Consider the following 18,311-nt stretch of genomic DNA (forward strand, 5'->3'; position numbering starts at 1 on the left):
AATCTGGCAACATGGGGCTCCCTTTTTCCATGCCCTAGTAATTGACATTGTTGTTGGGCATGACCTCCTGAGGGGTGGCAGGGAGCCTATGGATGGCGCATGCACTTTCTCTCCAGGCTACTCTTCCCCACCTTTGTTTCCTCCACACCAAGGCTTTCTGCCACGGTTCCTCTTTACACCCAGCCAGGCGGTCGGTGGACTGCGGGGCCCCTGTGGGTAACAACATCTGTGACCCATTTTAGGCCAAAAACTTTTCCTCACATTGATGTGAGTTTCTCACCTGGACTTAGGACTAACTGCATCTGTCTCAGTGAGTGGAAGACTTTCATGTTTGAACCACACCTAGTCTTGTGTGATTGTGAGAATTCGTTCATGTTCTCTATCATTTTGTTTTCAACTTTTCTGTCATTTGATTGGCTCCCTACTTGACATTCTTCCCTCTCTCTCCCATTTAATTTGGCTCTGAAATAATACTGAGAATTGGGGTTTCGGGGTGAGAACTTTGGCTGTAGTTACAGCATCCCTCAGTACTTTGCTCTTCCCGGTGACCTTGTGTATCAGGCTGTCACCTGTGTTAACCAGATTATTGGACTCGTTTCTTTTCTATGACTCTAGACCTGGAGGAACCTAAGTTTGAGCCTGGGTTTTGAGGGAAATGTACTTAAAGATGCTGTGTACTGACTTGACCAGAATTAATGAGATACTGTTCATTCTTTCCCCATTCTAGCTGAGATGAGTGAACTGAGTGTGGCCCAGAAACCAGAAAAACTTTTGGAGCGTTGCAAGTACTGGCCTGCCTGTAAAAACGGGGACGAGTGTGCTTACCATCATCCTGTTTCACCTTGCAAGTGAGTAGCAGGAAGCTAATGCCAGTTTCTAGGGTTAATTCTAGATCTTAGAGCCTATTCTGTTTTCCTGTGGACAAGTTTGACTTTTGTAACTAAATGGCTGTGACACTTAACCATTGCCCTCCCAGATGTTTGGGGGAGTAGGGAAACGGGAGAAGACTGCATGTTTAAGGAGATAGGTATGTAAGTGCTCTGGTTTGTGTGCATTGTGTACATACACAGCTATTAAGGCATTGGAGAAAAAAAGTCACAGGTAGTGACAAAACATTTAGGACTTGGGTATAATTTTTCCTTAGTAGTTGGCTGGGTCAGTGGCATGAGCTTTGAGAGATGACTGTTAGATTAAAACAAAAAAATTTTTATGGTCCTAGAGGTAGAATCTCTCCATGTAACTTTTTTTTTTAACTTTAATTTCTTTACTTTAGACAGTGCAAGTAGGGGAGAGGGGCAGAGGAAGAGAGAATCCTAAGCAGACTCCACATTCAGCACAGAGCCCAGTGCAGGGCTCGATCCCACAACCCTGGGCTCATGACCTGCACCGAAATCAAGAGTCAGATGCTCAACTGAGTCAGCCACCTAGACACCCCTCTGTGTTTTAACTTTTTTAAGGAAATTCTGATAGAATGATATGGATGTCCATAGAGGGATACCAGAGAAGGGGTCTCTTTTTTGTAGCAATGCCTTGCACTATAGTGTGCCTAGTAAAGTGAATTTAACTTGATAAAAGATTGCAGACGTAGATTTTACAGAGTACATGGTGTGAATTCTTAACCATAAGAAACCCTTTTGTCTTTCATGGTGGTGGCTTGAATTGAAAATTTGTTATTACCTTCAGCTTTGGGATTAACTACTATGTTCTATTTTGAAATCTGGCCTCATTTAAAAATTGAGTTTCCCAGATAGCCTGGTGGGCTTAGTTAGAAGAGCAGTGTGACTCTTGATCTCGGGGTTGTGAGTTCAGGCCCCATGTTGGATGTAGAGTTTACTTTGAAAAATTGCTTTCCCTTTTTTCTGTTCTGTGTTTCACAAAACAAGTAGTGGGCGTAAGGAGCCGCTCTACAGAAAAACTGATAATGTGTTGAGAAAATTATATGTGACTGTTTTTGTTTTAGAGCCTTCCCCAATTGTAAATTTGCTGAGAAGTGTTTGTTTGTTCATCCAAATTGTAAATATGATGCAAAATGTACTAAACCAGATTGTCCCTTCACTCATATGAGTAGAAGAATTCCAGTACTGCCTCCGAAACCAGGTGAGTGACCCTGTGCACTGCTACATTTAGGTGGAAAATGACATTTATGATTATAAACGGAGTTTAAAAGAAAAAAAAAATTTTAGAAATTGTGCCAGAATCACTAACCAGTCTTTAAAGAGCAAGTGTGCCTGTCCAGTGTCATTCTGAAATATTTTATCTAATGAGTATAAAAATCACTATTGAGAGAGGGAGAGAGAGAATTCCAAGCAGGCTCTGCTGTCAGTGCAGAGCCTGACACGGGGCTCGATCCCATGAACCAGGAGATCATGACCTGAGCAGAAGTCCAGAATTGGACGACGCCCAACCAGCTGAGCCCACCTCATTTTCATTTTATAACCGTTCCCATAAAAATACCAGTAGACTGCATGATGGATTGTTTTGCCAGATTTGATCAGTCTTTGTTCTGATCTTTGTCAGCAGTTACAACACCAGCATCACCTTCTAGTAGTCAGCTGTGCCGTTATTTCCCTGCTTGTAAGAAAATGGAATGTCCCTTCTATCATCCAAAAGTAAGAATTTTCATTTTCCCAAAAATGATTTAGTGATAACCTCTAATTCTGAGACCTAGAAGATCAGTAGCAAATTGACTGCCTTGTGTATCCGTGGTTCCCCACCCACACCCCCTGGAGCCTCATTTTTGTTAGTTCTTTCTTAGGTATTGGGGGAGCCCCTGTCTGGCTCCTTAGGACAAGTGGTCTGAAACAAGTGTTAGTATTGTAAGCTCTCAGACTAAAGCTCCCCTTTGCTTAGTTTCCATTAGGGGGTAGGTTTTTTCTCTCTGTCGTCATGGTCTCCCCCCGACCCCCACGAGAAACGGTGATGATGAAATCTCGTAGTACTGCTTCATACCATCCAGACTTGTCCCGACGGTTCTCACTTTCTGTATACTAACGATTGATGTAGCTCCAGCTGTTTAGTTGCTCTCAGTAAATGATCTCTCCGAAATCGAAGCCTGAAGGCCATTATGAAAGACCTTCACTTCTCCCAAGTCGGTTTGGGCAAAAATGAAGGTGTCCAGAGAAGGATGGATATATAAGGGATGTTGGGTCAGATGTGCAGGGTGATTACAAGTTTTTATCATATGCCGAATAACACGGTTATTCTTTAACTAGGATTTTGTGTCAGGCGGCCTCATTTTTCCAGGTTTCAGTATTAAAATACGGTTAGATTATCTCTTTCCCCATTAAAAGTTTCTCTCAAATTGCCTGGTTTTTATTTGTATTAGCTTTGCAAATGCTGAAACTCTATTGTCTGTATTTAGCACTGCAGATTTAACACTCAGTGTACCAGACCCGACTGCACTTTTTATCATCCCACCATTACTGTACCACCGCGACATGCCTTGAAATGGATTCGACCCCAAACCAGGTACATTAGATGTATACAGATTTGAGGCAAATGGTCACTTTTTTCCTCTGCTGTTTAATTATACAGGGTCTTTTGGAGATTTTGTTTTACCAGTGGTTGCTTATTCACCTAGGTAATCTCCAGATCAGATTTCCCTTCTGAATGTATACGGTTACATATGAATTTTCTTAGCATTAGTAATCCGTTTCAAAAAGTCTTAGTGTGGCCTGTAAATTTAAATACATGTCATCATTACCTTATATAATTGTGTATAAGAAAACCAAACCTGATCCTCATATTGTAAATCTGTAGAACAGATATTGTGTGAAAATATTCATCTTTTTAACTAGAGATACATATATATGGATGTAAAGCCATTAATTAAAAAATTTTTTGTTTATTCAGTGAATGACACTCAGTCCTACTTGGCAGAAGATTGTGGAGTTTGAAAGTTTCCACCTACTGATGAAAGATAATCTGCAGAACTTGTCAAATCTTTGAAACTTGGAATATATATTGATTTCATAATATGAAGTTTATTGCCTATCTGAAGTGTCTAATTTTTCTAGTTTGTAAGTTTATTAAGTGGTTTTAACATTGGGTGTTTTGTTTGTTTCGACTATGAAAAGACCGTTTAAAGCTAAATTCCATTAAAACATCTGAGGTGTGTTTGTACACTGCTATTTTCAGTATCAACATTTACAGCGTGGTGATCTTGTCAGTACTGATAAAATCCACTTCGGGGCTATGGTGTTGGTGTGTGTTTAGTGAGAAGAGCATCCTTACTCTAAATTTTCCCAAGGATTATCCATTGTGAAAACAAGTGGCCAAAAGTGTGGAGGCAGCTTAACATAGTCATTCAGTTCTGCCTGCTTTTTAACTGTAAGTGAATTTAGTTTGAAAAGCGTGGTAATACAGGCTTCTTGGGTTGAGTGACACTGTGGTAAAATGGTTCTCAAATAGCTAGTCCCTTACCTTCTGGGATAGGATGTGTCCGGGAAAGACAGCTGGAATGGCAAGTGCGAAACAATAGCAACAGTTCCTTAAAATGCTTTACTATTAACATATACTTTTTAAATAAATATTTTGGGAATGCATTATCACAAAATTATACAAATTTTTTTATAGTTCTATATACAGAAGTTATCAGAAAACAGACTTCAAACTCACAAGATAATATATTCTCACATTCTGAAAAATATTTCCAGAAAGAACTGCACAGAAAAAAATTTTAATGTAAAAATTAGATTTAAATAGTATATTTTAAATGACTAATTACAGAAATCAGATGGGTAAACTGCAAAATAGGACTAAACTTTTGGAACTATTGAATCAACACAGTTTTCTGTGTGTGGTTTTTAAAATAGTTAAGGCAAGAAGTGTCAGATGCTTTAGAATTAAATAACGGATCACTGATTTTAAAGACTCGATGTATAGCAGTTTAAAAAAAAAGCAGCTAAAAGCTGGTTACAACAGAGCTAACTAATGCAAAAAAGATAAAGACCCAAATAGTCTCAGGACCGAACTGAAAACAAAAAGTTCATTAGTTATATACCCAAGGAATAACAGAACAGCATGTGTAAAAGTCCATGTTTAAGAGCATCAAACCGACAGTCTATTTTGTGGCCATTGCTTTTCCATGGGGAGAAGAAAGAATTAACCAGTTATTAAACCATTTGGTGAGTAAAGACAGAGCACAGGGCCCTCACGTCGTTAGGCTGGGGTGAAATGACCATTCTGCTTCATTCTAAAAAGTTGACTCCTTTGAACTTAAGGCATTTGTCATTCCAGTGCTACTTTAAGATTGAGCTTTACATCTTTGTGAAGAAATTTGAGTTGTATTTCTAGAAATTTAAACAGACTTTTAGTAACATCATTTATAAACGGTGTACAGTTGCATTCTCATAATTTCACTGCAAAGAACATAAATGGGAAACAGGGCCTATGTGATTTGGTTCAGCCATTTTACAAGTTGGTAATGAGCTAATATCAGGGGTTTCTCCCCCCCATTTCATAAACACTACTTGGAAACACATTTCAGAGTTTAATGCTACCATCCCAGCTGCTCTGGTTTATGGGCAAGCTGAGGTTGACTCTAAACATCTGTTGGAGAACTTGGTTGAAAGAGAAGCACAAGCAGTGCCGGTGGTCCGCAGCGAGCGGCACTCGCGCACAGAGTGCCTCGGCGTGCGTTTATCCGCAGACGGGACCAAAGGTGCCAGGAGTCTCAAGTTAAAATGCGGGAGCTTAATCAAATACTGCACATAAAAGTAAAGCTCTGGGTTAAAAAAATACACGGGGCAGAATCTTCAGAGCCCATCGCGGTTATTCACCTTGCCTCAGTTGATGGCTGGCACAGCCAAGGTGGTTGTGAGAGAACTACTTAAAATCAACGTGTTTCAGTCCTGAAGCTGACAGCAGCGAGTACGGCTGGCTTGCTAGGCTGGCCGCTGGAGCAAAAATGCGGTGGAAGCATTTCCGTCCTATATACTTTATTATATAGAGTTTCTACCTGTACTGCGAAATGGGATTCTTCTTCAGCCAGAAGCTAGCAAACTTGGCTCAGAAGGAAAGTTTGAAACTGCAACAGGCTCAAAAATGGAGCGGAAGAGAGAGGGTGGTTCAAGGAAATTTCTTTCCTGTAATTTATTGAATGGCCCTTTATAATATACATGAATAGAAATTTAACATTAGTGTATTCTAAAATTTGGCTTAATTTAGGACAATCCATTGATGTGAATAGGACCTTCTGTTTCAAGCTTAATCGTGGTTTAAGCAGGCCTTCAAACACAGCTATTATTCAGAGCTTTAAAACTGGCCGTGTTCAATCACTGCTCAGGCTTTCTGTGATAGGATTCGGCCATTTCTGTTTTTAGTATTTACAAGGTGTTGGGCATACAAAATAGAGGTCAGGCCAAACTGAGACTTCCAGAACCTGAAGGGGTCTATTACACTACAAAGAGAGTTAACGCAGTCAAAATTCATAGGACCAGTAGAGCATCTTAAACTTTTTCACACTTAGAAAAATATATTTTTAAATAGCAATCTACATAATCTCCAGTCTTCAGGAAACTACAGACAGGCTAAACAGCAAATTCCTGAACGGCAAGTACTGATCTTTGGCAGCATTAAAGTGAAGAGGGATAAAGATCTAAGTGCTCAGCCCTAATCCGCCCAAAAGGAATTTTAATAGATAGGTGTTACAAGCGGACCTGTACTCACTCCTTTTGGAAGTCAGCCTATGGGGTTGCATACATCTAATTGGTAAATTTTTCCAATCCCAAAAAAAAAAAAAAGCCATAGAAACTTCAAGAGCTACTAAATTAACTTTGTAAATGTGACCTTGAACATTTCAGCCTACATGTTAAACAGGTGTTTCTACTAGACTACATCTTTGAATATTCAGTATGCTCTCCCAGTTCAATCCTCATGCTGTCTACACCTTAAACCTGTGCACCACTGGGAAGGAGTGTTCAGCATACTGCTTTCTCATTAATGAGGCTATAATCCTGTTCTCATTTTTCAGCTATAGAGGGGGCTGCTGAACATGAAAGGATCGACAGCTCAACCGTGAAAATGTAGTGACCATATACTAACTTTGGATTCGTTCCTGAACTTAAAACAGGGGAAAGTGTCCTTTATAAAGAGGTTTATTGATGCTTAAGTAGCATTATCTTCTCCAGTAAAGCTTGTGTGTGTTTCCTTAGGGAAATCATGTTCGCCTTTTAAAAGCTGTGATCCTTTAGGGTGATGGTGTGTTTCTTTCCTTATGTAAACACAAGGAAAAATAAGTCATTAAATAATGAGCCTTCAAAATAAAATAGAAATTCTAACAAAGAAAAACCGTTTGCTTAAAAAGATGACGAAAACTTTGCAAGTTGGGGTTTTAAGGTTTTGATTTGGGTTTTTTGGGGGAGAAGCTCAGTCCCCTCAGCCTCCTTACCAGGCCTGCCGAGTTTGCACCCTTCCCAAAAAGGGGGGGCTGGCTTTCACCAAGTATCTGTATACTTTGAAACGTATATTTCTTTGAAACGTAACTGTCTGGCAGTGTGTGGATTATGGACAGTTCCCCAATGCATACAGCAAGTGTCTTGAACTTCTCTGTCTTCTATTTTGATGACTCTGGGCGTTTATCCCTGTTAACAATCCTAAATTAGCACCACTTGCCCATGCAGGGTTTGGTTCGGTTTGCTTTTTTTTTTTTGTTCCTCGTCTGTAATTCTGGTCTCTCAAGGCTGTTAATTTATACAGTCTTCTCTGCATCCGTATCTTTTAGTGAGGCATATGTACACATTTCCAGACAAATAAACTGCAATTAAAAAAAAATGCAGTGAGTTCATTATATTTCTAGTTTTTTGAGGTTTTAAATCATACATGTAATAAAACTTTTCATGAATTACTTTTATTTTGTATTTCCATAGTGTGTGACTCCACAGCACCAGCTTCCAGTTAGGCTACCTTTTTATAGTTGACTAGCTGAGTCTCTAACATGGGGATATGAGATCTCTTAGTAACTAGTTCAAGATTCTCTGCTCTTGGCTTAGGAAAGTTACCAACCTGCAGTCATCACCTCCGGCACTAACGACATGTCGATCCCCACTGGTAAATCGAATATTGGTCACGTGAGGTGAATGACCCAAGAACCTTTTGTGCTTTGCCTGAGAAACAACAAAAAACAAAGCTTAGGATGTTGTGTGAGGCACGCAGAAATCAAAGGTTCGTATCGGGAACCCTGTCTCTGTCATGGGGGCTGTGAAGAGAGTAGGCACTTCAGACCACATGCAATGTTACTAAAATGCTTTCTTACGAGCATCTGGGTGGTTCAGTCAGTTAAGCGTCCAGCTCTTGACTATAGCTCATGTTGTGATCTTACAAATCATGAGATCGAGCACCGTGTCGGGCTTTATACTAACAGTGCGGAACCCGCTTGGGGTTCTCTCTCTCTGCCCCTCCCCTGCTCCTGTACTTTCTCAAAACATAAATACATTGCTTTTTCACAGTTAGTAATGGATCTGCACCTAACAGACCAGGTTTTTTCAGCAGTCCGATGTCTCCAGGTACTCTGAAAATTTTCCTTTTGAGGAAAAGAATTTGAAACTTGATAATAGATTAAAGGTTTAATGAAAGGATAATCACAGCTCTATTAGGATAGTTAGCAAAGATGTGTAAGGAGCATGAGGAGTCAACTAAAAGCTTTATTTTTAGTAGGTTTTAAAAAAATCTTAGGAACACAAGTGTTTCTAAATCAGGAGACTAACAGCTATTAAATTATGGAAAAGAGGTACTAATGGTCAGATCTAAACAAAACTACATCAAAAAACAGACCAAACAGAAACTTACAAATTTTTCAGGACATGGGAAGTCAAATAACTTAACCATCCCAAAGTCATCTCCTGTTACAAGGCTGATTCCTGAATGAGATACGCAGGCACAGTTGACATTGGCTTTCTCAGCATGTCTGGACCAGATTCCCATAACTTCATCTCCTAGAATACTAGAGGGAAGGAATAAAGAAAATACACCATAGCACAGATGTACTCCACTGAAGCAGTTTTTTGGTAATTAGTTTCTACTTTAATTATGTTCTTTAAAATTAATGAAGATGCATATGCTATAGGAATTTGATGGATTAAAAAGATGGATACTCCTGGTTACCTGTTACACAGCCAGCAAATCCGTAAGATTTTATTTCTAACAGCTGCACAATGTATTCTTTTAGGTAGAGAAATAACAGGATTGCTTAACAGTACCTGGTATGTGTTTTTACTGCCAATTTCTGAACCTAACACGTTAAGGAAAATATCAGGGTATCGTTAAAGGCTTTTCACCTTGATAAAGCATGAGCATAGGTTCGGTCACAAGGCGTCCCAGCAGGAGCCCATCATTCTTCTCTTAGGAAGAACTCAGGATACGGTAACAAACTTAGAACTGCTGTTCCCTAGTGGAATGGCTCTAACTGTTCAGCAACAGGATTTTCCCGTTTACCTAGTCCATGTAGCCCAAGTAATTCTGTCCATGGCGGCCTGATCCAGAACAGGTTTTCCTGAAGGCACTTCATAGACCTGTCGTTTATAGCAACCGGTAGAGACCTTTCGTTGTATTAAAAAGGGGACAAGAATTCCATTATGTGAGAGACACATCAGAAGGCTAGAGAATACTAGCAAAGTGTGCTATTTGCTTTACATTTCTAACATTAACATTATAGATGACTATAAAAATCTCAGAAAAAAATGGAAAAAAGATCTGACAAGAACAGGATATTAAAGAATGCAGAAACAGTGAAGAGTAAATAAAGGCAAAAGTTCACAAGCTCTGGAACTCAGGTGTTTTTTCAGAAAGCTCTCGCCCAACGTGGGGCGTCGAATTCATGACCCTGAGATCAAGATTCACATGCTTAGCTGACTGAGCCAGCCAGGTGCCCCTCTGAAACTCAGGAGTTTTATTTATTAAGAAAAAAATTTTTTTTTTAATTTCTGAGGGAGAGAGAGAAACTGTGAGCAGGGGAGGGTCAGAGAGAGAGAGATACAGAATCTGAAACAGGCTCTGAGCTAGCTGTCAGCACAGAGCCCAACGCAGGGCTTGAACCCACGAATCGTGAGATCATGACCTGAGCCGAAGTCAGACGCTCAACCGACTGAACCACACGGGTGCCCCATGAAACTCAGGAGTTTCAACAGCCGTAACAACAGCTCCTGTGAACTGGACGTAGGACAGAGGTACTGTACCTGGAGATGTCTGCTGTCTGCAGAGAAGTCCATCTGAATGACAAAGCTGGGAATGTCTCTGCAGTAGCTGATTCTGTTAAGGGTGGGGCCCAATGTTAGGTCATAAAAATCCACTGAGTTCTCACTAGAACCCACTGCCAGAAACCGGGAATCTGGACTAAATCTGGAGAGAGGATAAAATACGCGAAAGATGCATCAGCCCACATGAAATCATAAATATTTAAGAACCAGTGACTTCCATTCTAGCTCTCAAAATGAAGTATGTGTGTGATCTGGCCTCAAGTAGATTTACCTGGTGGACACAACTGATTGTGTGTATGGAGATTCTGTTTGTGTTACATGGAACAAAAAGTTTACATTTTACTTCAAGTGGCTCAATTTTCATCTAATTCCCATAAAAGTCTAGATTTCGAAAAAGCCACTAACAATTACTGAATTCATAAGTTACAGAATTCACCCAGTTCACCACGAGAGGATTCTTTCCTCTGGAAACATGGTATCGTAACAGCAAAGGACACAGATCTGCCAAATCCCCCTCAGGTTATCTGGGGAAGGGACAGGACCTGGAGCTTGGAAGAAGTTATTTGAAGAGACAAATATGTGCCTAGTGACCACAGCAAATAATCTGGGACAGTTCAGGTTCTTTAGGGAAATGGGGGGGCCTACAGGAAGGAAGAATATATATATATTCAATATATACTGAAGTTCTGAGGCCAATTCCATTTGTGAAAGGGTTTTACTGGTGAAGGGTGCCAAGCTTTTGTCAGAGCCAGGTTCAGTAACCCATCTTGATCACACTGAGGCACTTGGTAAATGGTAGCCATTGTCTGAATAAGCTTAAGCGCTGGAATGTGAAGTTTCAAGAAAAGTTTAAAGCTTAATTAACTCAGATTCTGGGACATAGATTTTTGATGGGTATTAATTAAATGAGTGACTATATATTCGGCTGAGATGTGGAGTTACGCCTTTAGTTTCCCAGGCTGACAACTTCTCAAGGACAGACGGCCCCCTTCTGTACAGCGGCAGCGGATTCTGGCAGGGTGAGCCCGGTGGGCCTGGCCCGCGGGACACTTAATCATCAGACGGTCCCTGAATGCATGTTCTTAGAAGGCACTGTGGTTGATGCCACTGGGTTAGTAATTCGGCAGGAAGTAAATGACACCAACGGCTGTATTTCAGCATACAGCTGACGCTGTGGTAGAATGCTACAGGCACTGGTAAGGACCTGTTTTCAAATGCAACCTGGGTCATTTAAGAATTATACGTATTAGAAATTATATTCCATTTGTTGACTAACCTGATATCATGGATTGCACATCGTCTATCTCTCTTCTTTCCCCATATTTTTAGAGAGCTCACCAGTAAAATAATAAATTCTCCATTTTTCATTCCGATAGCCACCATATCCCCTTCAGGGCTGTAACACACGGTCCGAGCAGCATGTCCCAAGTTCACTTTGTTTAACATCTTCTGCATAAGAACCAAAAGAGCCAGAGAAAACTACATTAAGTACAAAGTAAACCAGTTCCTTTTCAAAACTCTCAACATAATTCTCAAATAGTTCTTTGAGTGCTTAGCAATGTGGTACTTCCGGTGTCCTTAAAAATTGTAACTTACAAGAAAAAAAAAACAACCTCAAAAACTGTTTGTACTTACTTTATCAGCAATATCCCAGAGTCTCACTGTCCCATCTTCTGCAGCAGAAAGGAAAAAATCCCTGGATGGATGTGTCACCAGTCCCCATATGGGCCCATCCACGTGACCGTTAACTAAAATATTGCAGGCTGCATTTTTCTCTCCAACTTCAATGATCTCCGCGCTCCTTGTCCCAACTAGGATCTTGCCCTGAAACACAAAGGGGACCGATAGGTTTACTGTAATACGGCAGTTGCTTTCAACAACTTAAGGGCCTACCGACCTTAGAGAACTTTTTGCTCTGAACTAACGTAGCAGCAAGCTCATCGTTAGCTCATGAGGTTTTCTTTGACTAGAGCCCCCAGTCTGTGCCAAAGAACAGGACTCTTCTCTAAGACAGCACCCCCCTACTGTGACTGTATTTTAATCTGACAGTCACCAAAGTGGTGTAGGTGCGTTGGGATACAGGAAGAGAGTATTACATTTTAGTTGAAGAGTATAAATAGGGGCGCCTGGGTGGCTCAGTCAGTCGAGTGACTTCGACTCAGGTCATGATCTCGCAGTTTGTGGGTTCGAGCCCCCATCAGGTTCTGTGCTGACAGCTCAGAGCCTGGAGCCTGTTCCAGATTGTGTCTCCCCCTCTCTCTGCCCCTCCCCTGCTCACACTCTGTCTCTTCCTGTCTCAAAAATAAACAAACATTAAAAAAAAATTATTTAAAAAAAAATCCCCAAAACAGATGGGGCGTCTGGCTGCTCAGTTGGTAGACTCTTGATGTCGGGGATCTTCAGTTTGAGACCCACGCTTCGGGGGGCGGGGGGCTGAGTACTTAAAACGTAAAGTGAAGGCGCCTGAGGTGCTCAGTTTGTGGGTCCAAGCCCCACGTTGGACTCTGCTGACAGCTCAGAGCCTGGAGCCTGCTTCGGATTCTGTGACTCCCTCTCCCTGGCTCTTGCGCACGGGTGTGCTCTCTCTTCCTCGCAAAAGTAAACATGAGAAAAAAGTTTAATTAAAAAACGTAAAAAGAAATGAACGTTTAAAAGTGAATAAAATTTAGCAGTTTTGCTCTCATCAAAATGGAGTCAACTGGCAAGAGAACACGCTTCTGCCCACCACGGGTGAATCAGCAGGTTCAAGAAAATACGGAGGTTTCAATACGGCGTTTAGCCGGGATAGTGGCTGCTCCACCTCGCGCGGGGGCCCGGGTGCACGCGGTGCAGGGGCCGCGCGGGCCGCAGGGAGAAGGCGGCGCGCAGCCAGCAAGCAAACCCCGTTGGTGCCACTGGTCACGCTGCGGAGGGAGGGGAGCCGCACGAGTAACCGTCCTCTGCTTCCTGCGGCCCCGAGCGGCGCTCGAACATCTTACTTTGCCTCTGCACACGGAACGGACGCAGTCCGTGGCCTGGCCCGTGTCCAGCCGGAAGGCTCGGCACCGCCGCAGCTCCTGGTCCCACAGTTTGACCGCTCCTCCTTCTCTTGACCTGAGAACAACCCAAGCCAAATAAGCATTTGTTATGAGCTATTACAAATCATTTTTACTGTAAGCAAATAGTAAATGACAGAAGCAGAACTGTTTAAAACAAAAAAGGGGCCCTGACGTCCACTTTTTATAGTCCCTAAGCTTTCTGTAGCAATTGTGAGATACGCTGTATTTCAGCCATTCAGGTTAAGCAAATTTTACTTGGTGAGAATTCATTTTTCTGGCAGTACGATCTCAGTTCCCCCAATGCACCCGCATAATGTATCTTCTCGATTAAGGAAACGTGCGGAACGCGGTTTCATGTTAAGACGACAAGGGCAACGCGAGGCTCGCTAACAGGGTTGCAGACGCTACGCTACAGAAGACACTTCTCATGGCCCAGAGGGGTGCGCCCTCCTTCCTCTCATTACTAAAACACCCCTGAAACCGCCCGGCAGGCGACTCGCGGGCCGGCGTGGGGGAAACGCCAGCATCAGCCTACGACGGAGGAGACGAACTAGAGCCCATCATCTACGGTCTTTCTGTCGGAAGGCCTGGGAGGCGTCTTCTTTCATTTTCCGTCAGGGGAACTGCGAGCGTCGGGAGACAGCCTGGCCGGCCGAGCGCCACAGGCAGGGCTGCCCGCGGCTGTGCCGGATTGGGCGCGTCCTCCCCGTGCTGCCGACACTACGTTTCAACAAGAGGAGAATGTCGGCAGAAAAATCAGTATCTGGCTTCTTTCGGGGGGTTTCAAGTCACTCAGAAAAAAGTCTTTTCTTAGGCTTAAATGTAAAGGCTGGTTTACGCAATTTTATGTAACAGGCATTTTACGTAACGGACTTGCCTCAAGCCAAAGCAGACGAGGCAGTTTGTTTCCAGCGCCCTCACGCCTCCCCCCGGCAGCCGGCAGGGCGCGCCTCGGCCCTCAGCCTCTCTCTGGACAAACAAGGAGGGAGCAGGCGGCCACGACGCGTCCCGGGACGGAGGACCAAGCCTCCCGTGGGTCGCCTCTTCCCCGGCAAAGGCTCACACAGGCGGCTCTCCGCCTGCGCCACACCCACCGAGACCATGCCCCGGAGAAGGAAGCTGCCACCCCGACTGCCGGGGTTAAGGGGTCTCTACACTCTGAAATGAATCAGAAGCGACGTAAGACCAGGAATTAAGAATCGACAGGAAGGCACATAAAAGGCCATAAAGGTGAAGCACGTGAGGAAGAAAGTCGGAGAGGAGGATCCGTGTAGTCTAGAAAAAACTAGAACAATTCCCTGCAAACCGCAGGCGGCCCCCGGTGCACGAACGCGCGCTAAGGCTGCGGGAACAGGACTCACGGCCTTTCCTTGCCTCCGGTCACGATAAGTCCGTCCCGCAGCGTGGTGTGCATGGCGAACACAGGCCCGTTGTGGGCTCTGGCCACGGTCCTACACAATATGTGATCTTTCCACACACAGACATCCCCACTGACGGTACCTGTAAACGTCAAGTTATTCTGAAAAAGGAGTGGGGAAGGGGGAGATAAACTTATCAAAAGTTCAAATAGAGTTGAAACAGACGCAATTCTCTACCGCAAGTGTGGCCTACGTCACCTTCTCAGATGCAAAGAACATGACAGAGTGGGACAAGCCAGGGGCCCGGGAGCCAGGACACCTGAACCTGAGGCTTAGCTTTGTCAGGGCCTTCCGTTCTATTCTGTTGCTTATATGCTGGAATAACCTTGGACAAGGTTTTTAAACCTCTAGGAGTATCAGCTTTTTATTGTGTAAGATGAGGGAGTTCAGGCACCAAGTTCCCCTCTACTGCTAAACTTTTAGAATTTTGGTTTACATGGTCTCTTTGGGCTGTTTCCCTCCGGTTCCCTCCGAGAAATAGCTTGAGGTCATTAGTAACTGAGAGTGGGGAAAACAAACAAACAAACAAAAAAGAGTAGGAACCGGAAGTGAAAATAACATTTCACTAGGTTTGATACAGTATTTTGTCACAGAAAGTAAAACCACGTACACAACTTACAGCCACTTTGTAGGAATTTTTTAGATTTCACTAATTCATGAGGTTATAGATGACATTAACATTTGCCATGATTTCTTAAAATCAAAACAGCAGAAATCAGTGCATTTCCATAATAGAAAAGAAGATAAATTTGCTAAGGGGCCAAAGTAACAGTGCTTTAGATCACTTTGAGAATCGCTATCCTGACAGACTTCCTTTATGTGGAAACTGGAGAAATGAAATTCTGCATCATGTGCTCTCTTCATCCATCTTAGTTTCACTTTCAGAGCAACCGGTCCGAAATCTCTCACGAAAAACAATATGGAAAGAACCAATAGGAAAATAAGACTCTGAATTACAACAAAACAGATTTTCTTTCCTCTTTCTGAGAATACGATAGTTTCCATGTTTAATTTCCCTACAATTTTTTTAAAGTGATCTCAACCCAGAGATCCAGAGTCGCATGCTCTGTGCACTCTCCCTCCAACAATTTAATGTCACTTGAGTGTCTCAGCAGCCCCGCATGGTCTCTGTCGGTCTGGATAACAATAATTGTACTTGTCACCTAGGAGCATCATTAATTCATGCCTTGTCAGCAATCAGAATGTACACGCTCTAGGTGAGGAACCAGGATTTCACCTCCTGTGCTCTTCTCTGTAAGCCCTCGGCATGGCGGACGTTCAAATAGGCCTAAACTGAACATCGACCCATCTTGCTATGTAACCAAACATTCTGATTTCACTGCTACTCTAACCGTAAGTCAATTAGGATTAATATTTTAGTCTTCAAGTTTATTTTCTATTGGGAATGGGCAACTGAGTACATAAGGAATTTTATACATTAAGAAAGTTAATCTACACGGGCAAATTCAATGCCAGAACCATTTGAATGTGTGGGTTTTTCTTCTGGGCAGGAACTACCTACCGGTCTTATACTATGAATCCCCAAAACATTTAATGGAAGTCTGACATGATATGACCAACATCTTCCAACGGTCTTTTTGCTAAAATCATGTGCTCAAAGGTTCTCAAAGTATAATTTTCTTCACGTATTACATTCCCAGCCCCGTAAACATTATTACAGAAATCCACCAAGGCTTCAGATGTACCAAAGGATTTAAAAAGCCTGGCCAGGGCTCAGGGTATTAGAGATGTGGATTGTAAACCGCAGGCCCGATGCGATGTGGGGGCGGGGGCAGTCCTCTTACAACCTCCGTGAAGACCAGGAATCCGGCTCCCCTTCCTCCTCTGACCCACCCAGAGCACTTCCAACTATGTGATAAGCAGTGAGCTAACATGATAGAAAGCAAAAGAAATCCTAAACTCAGGCACCACCTTAAACACTAGAAAATTACATTTCTTGATTTATCTTCCTTTATTCTGACAAATCTTTAGGATTATGAGGAACTGCTAGGAGGATAGAAATTTTAGGGGATTTAGGGTAATAATTACAAAATTAATGAAGGCTTTTGAGAATGGCTGGCAGTGGCCCAAGGACACAAATGTTTCATTATAATCCCCCTCCCTCACTACTTTTCTTTCCCACTCTCTGATATCTGAAAGTAGGAGATTTTGAAAGGTGGAATAGATGCATGACCAGGACACATGGAATGACTAGTGGGTCACGGAGCCACACAACCACGTGAATGTGGCTTCTCTGTCTAAACCAAGAAAAACTCAAAGCCGTCCAGTTTCCGGGACTCGGAGCTCGGTGAGCACACGCGCTTTAAGAGACGTACTGCACCGAAAGCCACGGCCAGCATGGTCTGCATCCGGGCGCCCTCCAGCGCGCTCAGGAGCCCTTTTTTGCTAAGAAGAGCCCTTCCTGCCAGTGTCCAGAACTTCACGTGCTTGACTCCCACAGACACAAACTGGGAATCGGAATCCGGTCGGAATTCTGCCACAAAAATACGTCGGTGGTGACCGGCTCTGCTGGCAATTTTGGCACCTGATAAAAAGAGACAACAAAATCATCTAGGTTAGCAGAGGAACTAAGCTAACTTTTACCGGATCAAACAGTTACTCAAAGTACATAGTTCACAAAACAAATACGCGTGTCCTCTGCACCGCCGCCCAGCAACTGCATGACGGATGATTACCGTGGAGAAGGTCCTTTTTATGTATTTTCTCAAGTGACATGGGTATTAATGGGAGCTTTATTATCACTGAAGGGCCATTCTAGATTTTACTTTTTTTTAAACATTTTTTTCATTTTTGAGAGAGCAAGCGAGCGAGTGGGGTAGAGGCAGAAAGAGAGGGAGACACAGAATCCGAAGCAGGCTCCACGCTCTGAGCTGTGGGCACAGAGCCCGATGCGGGGCTCAAACCCACGAGTAGTGAGATCATGACCTGAGCTGAAGTCAGACGCCCAAACGACAGAGCCATTCAGGCGCCCCAGGGCCATTCTAGATTTTAGAAATCACACCCTACTTTCTTCTGTGTGGCTCTGTGACTTCACTTTCTGTGGCAGCCACATAACCGAGAAGTTTTATCTAAAGTATGGTAAGCAATATTCTCCTACTCATCTTTCATTATCACTTGTATTCCATTCTTAAGACCTCCTATGACCAAACAATAATTAACCAAATTATTAAATAACTATAATAACCAAATAACTCTTAATACTTACATATGGTTTCTTACTGAAAGAGCAGTGAATTATGTATAGTATTAGTAACTTTCATACATTTATGTTTTGTGAGCTTCTTTCATTGAGTTTTGAGAGTGGAATGTACAGTGATCCCAACTGTGTACTGTGTATCTTGGACTGAAATGAAGAATCAGCTCAATCACTAAGTTAAAGCTAATATTAAACCGCATTCCTATTACCCTGGTATTCTGATTTTGAAAAGTTACAAAGGAAAAAGAACCCTACCTTCCTGCCATCTCCAAATGGTAATCGTATGTTCCGGGTCCAGCCCCACCGACAGCAAGAGTTTGCCAGTAGCACTGAAGCTGACCGAACACACGCCCTTTGAATGGTAGCATCTCAGTAAAGATAAAGTCTGCTTGTTCATTGCGTCCCAGATGTGGATAGAAGGAGCTGTAGCTAAATAATGATAAAA

At 42.7% G+C, this 18,311-nt stretch overlaps 2 protein-coding genes across 9 annotated transcripts in view; one reads left to right on the plus strand and one right to left on the minus strand.

Moving 5' to 3' along the window:
• ZC3H14 (zinc finger CCCH-type containing 14) overlaps window positions 1–4,145 on the plus strand; it is a 47,582-nt gene extending 43,437 nt beyond the window's left edge. For 3 of the 5 annotated variants that reach the window (XM_039232535.1, XM_039232537.1, XM_039232538.1), the window contains 5 exons: window positions 728–848; window positions 1,961–2,097; window positions 2,521–2,609; window positions 3,362–3,468; window positions 3,853–4,145. In XM_039232535.1, the coding sequence (XP_039088466.1) occupies window positions 728–848; window positions 1,961–2,097; window positions 2,521–2,609; window positions 3,362–3,468; window positions 3,853–3,859 (461 nt within the window). In that variant the 3' untranslated portion in view covers window positions 3,860–4,145. Of the gene's footprint in view, window positions 1–727; window positions 849–1,960; window positions 2,098–2,517; window positions 2,610–3,361; window positions 3,469–3,852 lie in introns of all 5 variants that reach the window. The other 2 variants (XM_039232534.1, XM_039232536.1) reach the window with 1 other exon arrangement.
• Window positions 4,146–7,081: 2,936 nt separating this feature from the next.
• EML5 (EMAP like 5) overlaps window positions 7,082–18,311 on the minus strand; it is a 169,541-nt gene continuing 158,311 nt past the window's right edge. For all 4 annotated transcript variants that reach the window (XM_039232532.1, XM_039232530.1, XM_039232531.1 and 1 more), the window contains 11 exons: window positions 18,122–18,295; window positions 16,986–17,194; window positions 14,593–14,750; window positions 13,172–13,286; window positions 11,829–12,017; window positions 11,470–11,642; window positions 10,173–10,335; window positions 9,433–9,536; window positions 8,788–8,941; window positions 8,005–8,105; window positions 7,082–7,756 (listed from right to left, as the gene is read on the minus strand). In XM_039232532.1, coding sequence (XP_039088463.1) covers window positions 7,720–7,756; window positions 8,005–8,105; window positions 8,788–8,941; window positions 9,433–9,536; window positions 10,173–10,335; window positions 11,470–11,642; window positions 11,829–12,017; window positions 13,172–13,286; window positions 14,593–14,750; window positions 16,986–17,194; window positions 18,122–18,295 — 1,577 coding nt within the window. In that variant the 3' untranslated portion in view covers window positions 7,082–7,719. The remainder of the gene's footprint in view (window positions 7,757–8,004; window positions 8,106–8,787; window positions 8,942–9,432; window positions 9,537–10,172; window positions 10,336–11,469; window positions 11,643–11,828; window positions 12,018–13,171; window positions 13,287–14,592; window positions 14,751–16,985; window positions 17,195–18,121; window positions 18,296–18,311) is intronic.

Source organism: Hyaena hyaena, unplaced genomic scaffold (assembly GCF_003009895.1).
Source record: "Hyaena hyaena isolate Hyena2069 unplaced genomic scaffold, ASM300989v1 scaffold_67, whole genome shotgun sequence".
Lineage (NCBI taxonomy): Eukaryota > Metazoa > Chordata > Mammalia > Carnivora > Hyaenidae > Hyaena > Hyaena hyaena.